Genomic DNA, 13,724 nt, shown 5'->3' on the forward strand with positions numbered 1-13,724 from the left:
CGAAAAGTCAAAGTAAAGTATGTCAAAAAAAGTCACTGTATAGTACATGGAAAAAAGTCATAATATAGTATGTCAAAAAAATGTATAAAAAAGATATGGTATAGTATGTGGAAAAAGTGTGACAGAATGTAACAAAAATGTATGTATTATGTATTATAGTATGTCAAAAAAGTAACAAAAAGTCAAAGTAAAGTATGTCAAAAAATGTCACAGTATAGTATGTCAAAAATTGCAATAGTATAACATATTGAAAAAACTGATAAAAAGTCATAGTATAGTACGTGGAAGAAAAGCAATAGTACAGTATGCTGAAAAAAGGGATAAAAAAGTCATAGTATAGCATTTCGAAAAGAGTAATAATATTCTATGTTAATAAGAGTTATAAAAAAGTCATGGTCTAGTATGTTGAAAAAAGAATTTAAAAAAATCATACTATACTATCAAATGCAATAGTATAGTATGTCTAAAACATTGATGAAAAAGTCATAGTATAGTATTTGTAAAGAATTTATAAAAAAACGTCATAGTATGATATGTCGAGAAAAAAAAAATAGAAATCTATGTTGAAAAGAGTTGTAAAAAAGTCACAGTATAGTATGTTGAAAAAAAGTGATAAAAAAAGTTATAACAGTGTATGTCAAAAAAGTCATAACATAGAATGTTGAAAAAAATGATAACAAATCATAGTATAGGACATGGGAAAAACAGTACTATAGTATGTCAAATAAATCAATAGAATTATATTTTGAAAAAAGTCATAGTATAGTACGTGCAAAAAGTGATAAAACACTAATAGTACAGTATGTCAAGAAATGCAATAGTTTAGTATGTCGAAAAAACTGATCAAAAATCGTAGTATAGTATGTCAAAAAAGTAACAATAAGTCAAAGTAAAAAATTGCAATAGTATAGCATATTGTAAAAAATGATAAAATGTCACTGTATATTACGTGGAAGAAAAGCATAGTATAGTATGTTGAAAAAAATGCTAAAAAAGTCATAGTATAGTAAGTCAAAAAATGTAATACTATTCTATGTTAAAAAGAATTATCAACAAGTCATAGTTTAGTATTTCAAAAAAATTATATAAAGTCATCTTATACTACATGGAAAAAAGTCATAGTACAGTATATCAAAAAAATTTATAAAAATGTTATTAATTAAGTAGAAAGTAGTAAGTAGAAAATCTGTTTCAAAAGTTGTAGTATAGTATCTCGAAAAAAGTAGTCATAGTTTAGTATGTTGAAAAAAAGTGACAAAAAGTCATATTATAGTATGTCAAAAAAGTCATAGTATAGTCTGTGGAAAAAGTTAGAAAAAAGTCATATGTTGAAAAAGGTGATAAAACGTAACAATACAGTATGTGGAAAAAAGTGATGTCATGTCAAAAAATGCAATAGTATAGCATGTTGAAAAAACGGATAAAAAGTCATAGTATATAGTGTGTAGAAAAAGTGATACAAGTCATAGGATAGTACGTTGAAAAAAGTAACAAAAAGTCACAGTAAAGTATGTAGAAAAAGTCATAATATGGTATGTCCAAAAATGCAGTAGTATTGCATGTTGAAAAACTGATAAAAAGTCATAGTATAGTATGTCGAAAAAGCAATAGTATTCTTTTTTGAAAACAAGTGATACAAATGTTTGTTGAAAAAAGTGATTAAAAACTCATAGTATATTAAGTCAAAAAAAGTCATTATGCCTGTATGCCGAAAAAAAGTGATACAAAATCATAGTAAAGTATTTCAAAAAAAGTCAGAGCATAAAAAAATCATATTATATAGTATGTTGAAAACGTGAGGAAAATGTCATAGCATGGTATGCCAAAAAAAAGTGATAAAAAAGTAATGGTATAGTATGTCGAATAAAATGATAAAAAAAGTAATAGTATACAGTATGTTGAAGACTTGAGAAAAAAGTCATAGTATACTATGTTGAAAAAAGTGAGAAAAAAATGTAGTGAAGTATGTTGAAAAAGCTGATAAAAAATAGTCATAGTATAGTATTTACAAAAAAGCAATAGTATAGTACGTTGAAAAATGGTGATAGTCATAGTATTGTATGTGGAAAAATTGAAAAAATCATTGTATACCAACTATACTATTACTACTTAAAAGTCACATGATAGTATGGCGAATAACCAATAGTATGGCATGTTGCAAAAATAAAAAGTGATACAAATTTCTTGTATAGTACGTTGAAAAAAGGTATAAAAAAAGAAGTCATGGTATAGTATATAAAAAAAAAGAAAAAAATAGTCATAGTGTGTTTCTTTTAATCCAGAAGAGACATGTTTGTGTTCCATTAAGGACTGGATGGCGAACATTTCTTGAAGCTTAAGGAGATAAAACCAAAGTCCTTCTTGTTGCTCCGGATACCACAGCCTCCAAGGTTGTTCAGCTTTTGGGGGCCCCTTTCTTCAGCTTCACATTCCAAACTCCGAAATCTTGGTGTTATATTTGATCATAATACGTTTTCTAACCAACATATAAATCACTAACCCGCACGTTTCTTTCAACTGAGAGGTATGTAGAAAAAAGTCAATCTGAATAACTTGTTGAATCTCATGTTTTCCGATTCAGGCAGTACACATACAGTAAAATGACTGGCTGTTTGTGGATTGGTATGCTAGTGCGTACCAATCCACAAACATCCTTGTCATTTTATGTGAGATAGATACCTATAGTTAGATACCCAAATGTATGTGCACAACCACTGAATGATTTTCATAATGTGCCCTTTAATGGATTATTCTAGTTTACAGCATGTATTAATGCACAAACACTTATTATATTTTATTGAGATAAACCAACAAAACAAAACTATATTGTTGCTATCTATACTTTATTACTATTGAAATCAAAACATAAAAAACATTCATGAAATACAAAACATAATTTAAACAAAAGAAACAAAATGGGCAAAATTCAACATAATATTGCATAAATGAAGGTCACATTGTAAACAGAAGCAGCCGTAAGACATTACGTTTCACTCAAAATGGTAACTTGTAATGATAATTAAAATGGGATGGCAGCCGTTGTGTCACCGTTTCTTCCTAAAACTTACTTTTAGTTAAGTAGGTATAGTGTGGAGTCCAATATAGTTTCCAATCAAGAAAAGGGAAATATTTCCTAAATGAAAACACAGTAGTGCAATTGCAGCGGATAAAAGAAAACATAAAGACCGTACCAAACCAAAAAATACATTTTCACTTCCATAACATCTCATACATCAGGAGGACCAGATTAGTCAAACTCCTAAGTTAAATCACAGATGTTAGTGCAATTGCAGCAGATAAAAGAAAACATAAAGACCGTACCAAAACTAAAACTACATTTTCACTTCCATTACATCTCATACTTTAGGACCGGATTAGACAAATTGTAAATCCATACAGCTCAGTGAGGCCACCTAGTGGACAGCAAGCCTAACTGCAACCTTACAATCATCAGCAGCTCCTTCAAGAAAAAAACCTCAGATGGAAATTCAAATATTTCTTTGGGGCCATTATTTAAGAATACTGGAATTATGTTTTTCAGCAAAAACTAAAATATGTCTCAATTCCAGATAGAAGCAGACTGTTAGTCTGGAGGGGTCCACCATCCCTTTTATACTAAAAGCAAATACCTTCAAATAACAAGAATGTCTCTAAAACCTATTATATCCAATTTTTACCACAGATTATTATGCATCATGTATAATATAGTAAACAATACTGTTAACTTAATCAATACATGTGTTTGACCGGTCTACATCTAAAACAGTCTAATGCCTTCTCAATGTTCTAGTCTAAGTGGAGGATGATATTAATGTGTGATAAATAGTTCACATAAACACTATGTGCTATCATGGTTCAAGCACTGAAAAGCCAAGTGGGAACTACTTCAGTATGTAGTATGCAGTTAGAGTAACATATCAAACACTGCAGTGGAACAATCTACATCGAGTTAATGAAGTATTAAACTTTTTTTTTTTCATTTTTAGATTTCTGTAAATTGACGATATTATTGGCAATGGACACACAAATAAATAATTCCCTTGAATTATTCAGAAATACTTATCCAGAATCTCTCCAAATAATGTAAAATAGAGAGGTCATGTGAGACACCATCCACTTATCACACTGACAGTAGAGTTAAAAATCATCCGCAAGTTCATCATTCTTAGCTTGTGCCGCAACATGTCATAAATGATGCTAAAGTGGACTTTCTTGTTTGAAAATGTAAAAACGACATACGTTCTGGCATTGGTACAGTAAGGAAGTCAGAAGACTAGCTGACAATCTTAAGTCTCTTAAAAGTGGAATACTTCTCAATCCCCAGGTTGACTTAGAACAACCTTTTCAATTTAACAAGTTTTTCAGCTATATCCAACAACGCCAGTAACAATGTCTAGATGTTGCAAATTTTAGAAACAAACGAGAACTATTGCCAGGTAACATAGCAACCAAATCCTGTTCCATAACCACGGCTGACTTGGTTGGCACTGAAACCGCTCATTTGCGAAAAGTGGCTTCACAATAAGGCTCATTCAAGCAGCAGAATCTGTTAAAGTGGCAAAGAGGTGGCAGCTTGATAGCACAGGTGTTAACAGACAAAGATAATTTGTGTTTTGTGGTGATTAATGGTGGATCTGTCATTGGAATGTTGCCGATTTAGAAATCCCGACACATGAAATGTCACTATTTTAAATGGCCAGTGAAATAACAGTGGTAGCATATTGTGGGATGCACTGAGGGTGAAAGTGACCCTGATAACAATAACTGTTAGGGTCGTACAGCCTGGGGCGGAGCTTTGGTCGACTTTTCCTTGAGTGGTCCTTTTTAGGACGGATTTAGTGATATAGAGTTCAGGGGCCAAGAAAGGGGGATGAAGACTCGGCCCCTTATCGGGGCTTAGGCCGATGAACTGATAGCACGCAAGCCTCTGCAAAACGATATGTCAAAGCTTTAAAGGGTCACTCCACAAACACTTAAAACAGATACTAAAGATAAGCATTACTGTGCAGCTACTGTACGTGAACAGGATTTTGAAAAATGTCCAAAACAAATCCATTATTGTAACTCACACCGGAACATCCCTTTTAAGAATGTTTTCATTTTACAGATGGAAATCCAAATTGTATGTTGTGGTTTTTTTCCCGTTATTATGTATTGACAGTTTCCTCATCCTTGTGGCTGGAAAAAAGGATTCTTAGCCGACATTTCTCTCCAACTACGCCAAAAAAACATGTTTCAAATTAATCTTTCAACATCATCTTTTAAGTGCCATTCGAGACTAGTGCCAGAAAGGTTTTCTCCAGTAATTCAAGCATCTTAAAGTTGTTTGAAACAGCGAAGAACATTTTTGCCCAGAGGCGATTGATACCAGATCAGCATTAGATGTTGTTGGTAAGTCGTGACTTCTAAACATCTATGGCCACCCCGTGTTTGGTGGAGATCACGTCCCTGGTTCCCGTCAGATACATGAGCACTGAACACAGGTGAGGAAGCGTTGCCGTGGTGCTGACGTACAGCCAGTAAGGGAGCGGCGCCGTGTTGCCGAATGGGCACACCCACAAACCGCGGCGCACAGCATCCCGGATGTGGTGGGTCGCCATGGAAATGAAAATCATCCACGGCAAGGAGCACCAAGCATCTTTGAGGCGCCCGATCCACATGAGGAAGCGGAGGGAGAGACAGATGATGGGGATGAGAGAGGAACAGTGTAGAGGAGGACGCTGAGGGAGCGAGACGGCAGCCTGGAAGAAAGTAAGAGAGGGAAGTATTTTTGCAAGATAAATAATATTCAAATTGATAGTGAAATAATATCATTACACAATCTACAAATAGAATTACTGCAAGCCATTTGCTAACGAATAATCCATCACATCTTACTACTGATAAGCAATTTGCTTGATTTCTGCCAGATTTTTTAAAAGGCACTGCTCAAAACACAATTTCCCATGTAATCACTTTCTACCGGCTATCTTTCAAAAAGGGTTTCCCTCATTGGACTGTAAATTATTCAGCTCAGTTCTTCCAAATATTAATTCAGCAGTCAAAGTTTTGTGCAAAGTTGAATATAGAAAGAGCTATACACATAATGACTGCTCTGTAAAATGTTGTCTATCCCTCAATCAGATGTTCTTTGATATGAAACGAATGTGATCACAAGGTCAATTAAAATGTGTTAGGTGAACACAGAATGTAAAAGTGGTCCAAATCTGCAAGACGGCATGCCAGGTACAGCGTTTCCTCTGCAGGTATGTAGCTTTTCTAACTGTCCTTTGATAATATCTCAAGAAGAAATTGGTTGACAATAATTCTTACTCCAAAAGAAAAGTCATTTAAATAATCTATGGTCACTGAGGAGAGCCCAGCAAATCCTGGACTTTTTAAATTTACATTTTATCTACACACTCTGGTATTGTTTTCTTATCCTTGGGCTGCTTTCAGGGGAAATGATATCTTAAGCCAAGCCAAACAAAACGCTTGTTTAGTGTAAATATGAAATACTCCTACGATTAAAGATGGATGGTGCTAGACAAACACATCATTACACAATATTTAATAAAGGGCAAACACTGACTGTCTCTTTACCCATTACAAAGCAGGACTGAACAGCATTAGGGTTCAGTTCTTACCTTGAGTGACAGGGATCCAGCCATGTAGAAGTGGTCCAGGTCTATGATTGATGCCAGAAGACAGGCAAGCAGCACCTCATACAGATCACTCTTTTTCCTTAGTCCGATAACAATTGCCCATGACCACAGCCCCACCAATCCATGTGTTCCGTTGTCCAAGGTGGCGCGCAGCCACAGGTGGTTCTGGATGACAGACAGCTGGAGGGCGTGGTCCGCCACCACACAGAACATCCCGAGTCCTGCAGACGCCAGCAGAGAGGCGGAGCTGAATGTCTGTAGAAGAGCCTGAGCTTTCTCCGTCTCCACAGCCAGGCTGAGAGGTGGTGGAGCACCTTCTCCCCCGAGGCCCACCCCCAATAACGGGGACGAGGCGGGGGAGGAGTCCAGCTTGGAGTAGAATCCTTGCATGTCGACAGATGGCTGAGGGGGCCAATCGCCACTGAAGGTCAGCAAGAGTCAGGTAGACTGGAGGAGAAAGGAAGGGAGAAGGAGAGGGATTACTTTTTGTTATTCAATAACAACTTATATGCAAATAATACATTCCAGGTAAACAAGCTGTTCTTTATCATAAAGTAAGATGTCAACATCTGTATAACATCTGTATCTGTGTTCTGTTTGAGTCTACCACAGTACAGTACCTACGACTTAAACACCTCATTTTAAGAAAGAAATACGTATTGTTTTGATATCATTCAATGAATGAATGGATGAATGAAATGAGGAATGTCTAACAAATATACGTGACACACTGAGAACAATAAAGACAACACACAGCACAGTGATGTTCATGAGTTATAGGAATGCATGATATAGAAATTGTCGTGATTTGATTAAAAATCCATTTTTGATTTAAAAACAATTTTCAATTAAAAAAACAATTCACAGCATGTACATGTGTTTACTTTTCCCATGTGACAGTATACACGTCATCACTAAGCTAAAAAAATAAAAATTACTCAAAAATATGAATAGATTTTAAATCAGTAGAGCTTGAATTGATTCATGTAAGTGAATCGATTTTTTTTGCACAGTCCTAATGAGTTAATACTATAGTCTGTAAAAAAGCAGGTTGCTAAGGATTATATGAATAAAACCTCTCCATTATAATAACTCTGCTTGGTACAAATAATGTATGCAAGATGTTATGTACGGTTTTAACTATTTGATCACAAGCTGAGCATTACAGCCATGACAGTGAGGCTTAACCCTCCACAATAATAAAAAGCACAAGGTATGACATTTACTAAAGAAGGTTCAACTTTACAACTGTACCACTGTTCATGTAGTCTCGTTGATCGAAATGAACAAGTAAAACATGTACATCAGCTAGATTTCCCTGAAGCACTGCAGCACCACATTAAAATACACATTTCAAAAACCTGTTAAAGTTAAAAAGCCTGAGACACCATTTAAATGAAAAAAACAATGAGAAACCACTATTCATGTCTTGTCTTTTGAACCCAGGGGGAATATGAAAATAGGCCTCTGTCTCTGATGCAACTGACTGAAAAGTAGGACAGACTAGGGCTGGGTGATATGGAGAAAATCAAATATCACAATATTTTTGGCCAAAAACGTTGATATCGACACGGCAACGATATTGGAGTGTTGACAACTGGTGCTTCACAAAATTTTTCCACAGTGACATTTTTGATAAATAGGCATCAGTAATGTGGATATAATGACTAAGTGGGTAAAGGCTAATAACAGAACAGCTAGAACAGTCAGAAGTTCACATTGACATCAATGTGAATGTAAATTTCACTTTACTGTTATGCAGCCTTTAAAACCAGGAAAACACAACACTTATGTCACACGATATTAAAATATCCAAGATCTATCTAGTCTCGTTTAACGATATCAGTATCATATCGATATATTGCCCAGCTCTAGGACAGACTTGATTATAATTGGGAGTCTATCTGAACAGTCTATTTATCTGTTAGACCAGTAACAGGTTGCTGATGTAACAGTCTAGCTTTGATATTTTTTTTCCCTTATGCCCCTATAGTATGACATTTTCATAAGCTTGTCACCAGGTTGTCTGTTACGTTAAACGTCACTTCACGTTATATCCGTCTGACAGTCAACATTAGACTATTTACATTTTGGATAACCTTATCTTACCTCGCTACAATAACATCTTTGCCGCTGACAGCTAGCTAAGAGCTAACTGGCTAACAGTGACAGGGGAGATGCTGCTTTGTGTAGGCGGACAGCAGCTGTCACGATTAGCTTAGCAATAAGTGCAATGGATTACACACCATGGCACTCTTTGTTTGCAATTAAATGTGTAATTCAATTATAAACTGGCTAAATCATATGTCTTTTGAGTCATTTTTGATAGACCGGTTGATGAAAATAAAGATACTTACCGATACCCCATTGCCCTGCATTGGTGCTTGCTTGCCCTTCTTCTTGGTTGTATTGTGGGAGTGTGATGGTCGTCGGCGGCGCTTAGCTGCCACCTAAAGGTCATAGGTGGAACAGCCAGATCAAATCAGTCCTTTCGTTGGAGAAGCTTATACCCCACTAACACAGAACGTTTAGGGAACGTTAGGGAACGTTAGTTTTTGGTTCTCTTAAGGTTAGTTCGAACCAAACCAAAAACTAACGTTTAGGGAACGTTCCCTCCTGGTTATAACGTTCCCTAAACCACTCATAGTAGTCTACCTTAACACTCCATGGTCAAAACTGTTAAACAGTACCAACATCTACAATGAATATGACAGGCAGAATTATTCCAGTATTAAAGCCTAACTGGTCGATAATGTCTCCCTTATTTCAAATTAGGCCAACCTCCAGAGTGCAGGGTTTCTAAATAGGTGTGTCAGTTCAAATTCTGAAACTCACAAGGCGAGACATTTAAATTTCACCACTCAGTTACAATCCAAATGTAATAATGTATCTATTAAAAAAGACCAAGATCTGTTGAATCCCCTTTAATTGGATGTTTTGAATGAGACTGGTTCTTCTATTTTAAATGACGTCCTCAGCAGATGTTAAAATAAAAAATTCAGTCTTTCTCCATTTAACCTTTGTGTGTCTGTTAAGTGACTTAGTGACTACTGAAGTACCACTTAGCTTCATGTTTGCTGTTACATGTGAAACTTCAGTTGAACCCAAGTGCAGACAACAACGCAGAGCCAAATGAGTTTATTGCAAATGTCCAAGTTCCAGAATGCAACAGGGAATAAGCAAAGTCCAAATCCAACGGATTTCAGATCCAAGGTACAGAGCGGGAAGGGTACCATAATGTCCAAGTGTCCGTGTCCAGTAGTGAAGTGGCAGCAGGAGTCAGGCTCCAAGAACTGTGTTAGAAAGACAATCAGGGCAACAATCAGGACAAGGAAAAAACACAAGAGCTAGATCCAAACAGGTAGCGTCAGCAGCAAGACCAACGTGGTCATCTCGACTAGGATCTGACGAAGAGTGGTTGGTTGATGGGTAGTTGAAGCAGAGGTGGTGTAGATGAGCTGCAGCTGGAACCTTGACTCCCACACACCAGACTTCCTTCCTGCAATTAAGGTGATTTTTGTGACTGTTTCTTTCTTTTTTTCACACTTGGGTGAATCTTTGTTAAGTTAACTGTCTTATTACTCATGATACTTATTACGGGGAGAGCAGAGACAGAGAGCTACTTAGCAGCGGCCACAGCAGCAGGCCTAACATTTTCTTGTTTGTTTTTTCAATTTCTGTGTTTTGTATGGAGGTAAAGTGTCCACAGTTGCTTGGTATTTTGTCTGCATGTCTTCTTTCCAGAGAAACCTGATGCTAAAAGCCTAATAATATACTTAAAATGCTTTTTCAAATCCAGAAAGTCTTTGACACAGTGACTCACCAAGCTTGCGTATTTTGCTTGATTTTGTTTAATGGTCTAAATGTGTTTTGAAAGCATCTGTTTAAGGAAAATAAGCCTCAGTTCTTGGAAAGAGTTACGATTAAGACAAATGCAATCACAAGAATCACAACAATTTGGAGAATGAACCTGCAGAATTCTGCAGTGAGTAACATCTCGGACACCAACGCTCGAGCAGTAATTGTGGTCAATTGCAACATCAGTCATGACATGAACTCTCATTGTGCGGCCCTGACTTACAATTCCACTTTATCGATGTCAGTTACGATACGTGCACTGTTGTGTCTAAGGCTGACAAGCAACTGGTGGGACAGTCCTGTGATTTGTGGATTTCAAAGGCAAACATCAGGATTGTTAGCACCTGGACAAGCAGAGTGTCAACACTCACTAACAAATGGTTGCTAATGTGACATACTGTTACACAGAGATGGGAAGTAACAAAGTACAAATACTTTGGTACTGTACTCAAGGAGATTTTTCAGGTATTTTTACTTTACTACTTATTTTTTGACTTTTACTCCTTAGATTTTAACACAAATATCGATACTTTCTAATCATTACATTTAACAAAATTGGCTTGTTACTTTAGTTCAAATAATTTCAGTAGAGTTACCGTTATTATTTTTCGCATCCTCAATACCAAATTCAATTTAATTGGACGCACGGAAACAACAAGACAACTCGACAAGTTTAGCGGCATTCATTAGCGGCAAATCATTGTGCCTTTTTGGCGCTAACGTTAGCACATGGTAGCATGGACGGAGACAGGATTGAAAATGAGGAAAACGGAGATCCCCAAGACATTCCCAATCATCATCGGCCTTATCTGAGATCTGTTTGAGACAGCAGGCATCAAGAATGACTCCTGGCCAATGTGCTGCATAACTCTAAAAGTACGGGGAACATTTTAATTAAAGTCTGTTTAGTAATTCATATTTTGTCCTTTATTTTCTTTCCAGAAGCCATATTTGAGCACACACACATACATGTAGATTCATTTAAATGTTAAATCAAGATTAAAAAAAGAGAATATGGATCTGTGAATTCTCACAGAATCACAATTGGATTCATATCTTGCTGCCCAGTCAGAATCTTATTAACCTGGAGTCCCGTATATCTCAGTGGAATGTTTTAAGCCAATTGGCAGACATCCATTTAAAATACAGGCAATGGCATTTAAAGTGCCTTTTTTCCACGTCCACTGAAGTTTCTCAGCCTGCACTCTAGAAATATATTTGGTCCAGGTAGCTTTTCATGAGAAAATTTTACTTTTACTTTTATACTTTAAGTAAATTTCCAAGCCTGTACTTTGTTACTTTTACTTGAGTTTGGGCAGTGAGTTTGCCATCTCTGTTGCTACACCTATCTCTTTTGCACCTAGCAAAGGAACTGGACAGTCCATCATGATGGTGGACTTAACCCTTGGGTTGTCTTCACTTTTGGGACCCTCTCGCATCCCTTGGGTCAAATTGACCCGGGACCTTTTTGGGGTTTTAAAAACAATTCTGAAATAAAGCTTTACTTCATAATCTATTTACAAATATTGTCTTTATCTCATAACCTACAGTATATGTTAGGGAATGCAATCAGTCTCTACTAGCACACAATTAAAAATGGAAGTGTAATTTGTTTTTTGTCATAAGGTTATAATTAATGTTAAAAATCCAATATATATAAAAACATAAGTTGTCATATCCAGTGTAATGTTCTTAATTGAGTCAGGAAAACATGTTATTTTCAAGTAGAACAAATGTAACTTGTATCAGTTGTCTTCTTGTAAAAATTTGAAATGGGTCAATTTGACCCAAATACCATACAAGGGTAAATTGATTTGCGGGTCACATAGGGACAGAGGAGAAATGATATCAGAGAAGTTGGATAAGCCATGTTTCTGGATGATTCTGCACCATGAATAGAAGCACAGAGCTAGAGAACGTGTTTGAATGTTTCAGCACCATGGACAGCGCATTTTGAAAGAGGTTATCTCTGCTGCCGTTCAGTGGCCAAAAGCAGCATTCTTTTTCAGTTTTACTCCAATTGTGTTAAATGAATAAATGAATAAAGTAAACAAGTTTTAATTTGACGGTGTAAACATAGAGCTAAATTAGAGTTGAATTAAGAAAATTAAAGTTGCAAGAATTGAAAAATTAGTTTGTATGAGCATTCATTACAGTGTTTGGGTTTTTTTTGTGTGGAATTTGTTAAAAAAAATAATGGAGGCTATTTTTACACTTTATTAGGTAATTCTACAATCTAAAGCAATCCGGTACAACACCACAGCCACATATTCCACCTATATGAAGCTTATAATTGCCAGATTTTCTTAAAACGTTTTGAGAGGTGTTGTCTCTTGTAAAGATACTATTAATAAAATTGAATTGAATTACTACATGCAGTGCTGTAATGTTACAAAGTACAAATACTTTGTTACGCTACCTAATTTAAACGTATCTGTACTTTACTTTGTTATTTATATTTCTGGAAACTTGCCCTTTTAATCCATTACATATCCTAAATATCATGAATACTTTTACTCCACTACATTTCCCCTAAGGATCTTTGCTAATTGTTACTTACAAGAAATGTTTTCAAACGTTGAAGTGAACACATTTTTTTAGTTTTTTGCTTTGTTGATGTCAGACTTTAAATTGGATGTTCAAGAAGCTGTGAAAACCCTGAATAGTATGCTTTACTATAAGGAAGCCACAATACAATTTATAATCCATTTTTTCAAATTTTTTTACTTTTACTTTTTACTTCATATAATTAAGTACATTTAGTATCATAATGTTACTTTTAATTACATTAAATACCAGAGACTTGTACTCAAGTTATATTCTAAAAGGGGAACTTAACTCCTACCAAACTAATTTTCTGGAAAGATACTTGTACTTTTACTCAAATACTGCTTTCAGGTACTTTATACAATACTGACTGTAAGTACTGCTTTCAGGTACTTTATACAATACTGACTGTATGTTCATTACTGTGGTCACCCCTTGTGGTGGCGTGGTACTGTATTGCATCATGTTGAACTAGCTTGATGTTTTTCAAATACTGTATATGTGGATTCAAATCTGTATGAAATATAAACTGGTGAAATACTGTTCAGACAAGGGAAGGTACTTTGAATAAGTAGCACTTAAAAAGGAAGTTGAAACACTGTGTGATAAACAGACAGAGACAGGAATGTTAAAACACACACACACATATATGTATATATACAGTATAACTATATA

General features: G+C 35.5%; 1 protein-coding gene across 3 annotated transcripts; it reads right to left on the reverse strand.

Annotated features, from left to right (window-relative positions):
* Positions 1–4,357: 4,357 nt before the first annotated feature.
* On the reverse strand, positions 4,358–9,104 carry tmem267 (transmembrane protein 267). 3 transcript variants are annotated; one of them, XM_034895827.1, is made up of 3 exons: positions 9,002–9,104; positions 6,627–7,091; positions 4,358–5,741 (listed from the first exon to the last, which is right to left on the reverse strand). In XM_034895827.1, exons 2-3 carry the CDS (start codon positions 7,032–7,034, stop codon positions 5,406–5,408), a joined length of 744 nt encoding a protein of 247 aa, XP_034751718.1. In that variant the 5' UTR covers positions 7,035–7,091; positions 9,002–9,104; the 3' UTR covers positions 4,358–5,405. The 3 variants fall into 3 exon arrangements, with proteins under 3 accessions (XP_034751718.1, XP_034751719.1, XP_034751720.1); XM_034895828.1 differs by having other exon boundaries at positions 9,008–9,026; XM_034895829.1 differs by lacking the exon at positions 9,002–9,104 and adding an exon at positions 8,754–8,939.
* Positions 9,105–13,724: the final 4,620 nt, after the last annotated feature.

Source organism: Etheostoma cragini, chromosome 16 (assembly GCF_013103735.1).
Source record: "Etheostoma cragini isolate CJK2018 chromosome 16, CSU_Ecrag_1.0, whole genome shotgun sequence".
NCBI classification, from domain to species: Eukaryota; Metazoa; Chordata; class Actinopteri; order Perciformes; family Percidae; genus Etheostoma; species Etheostoma cragini.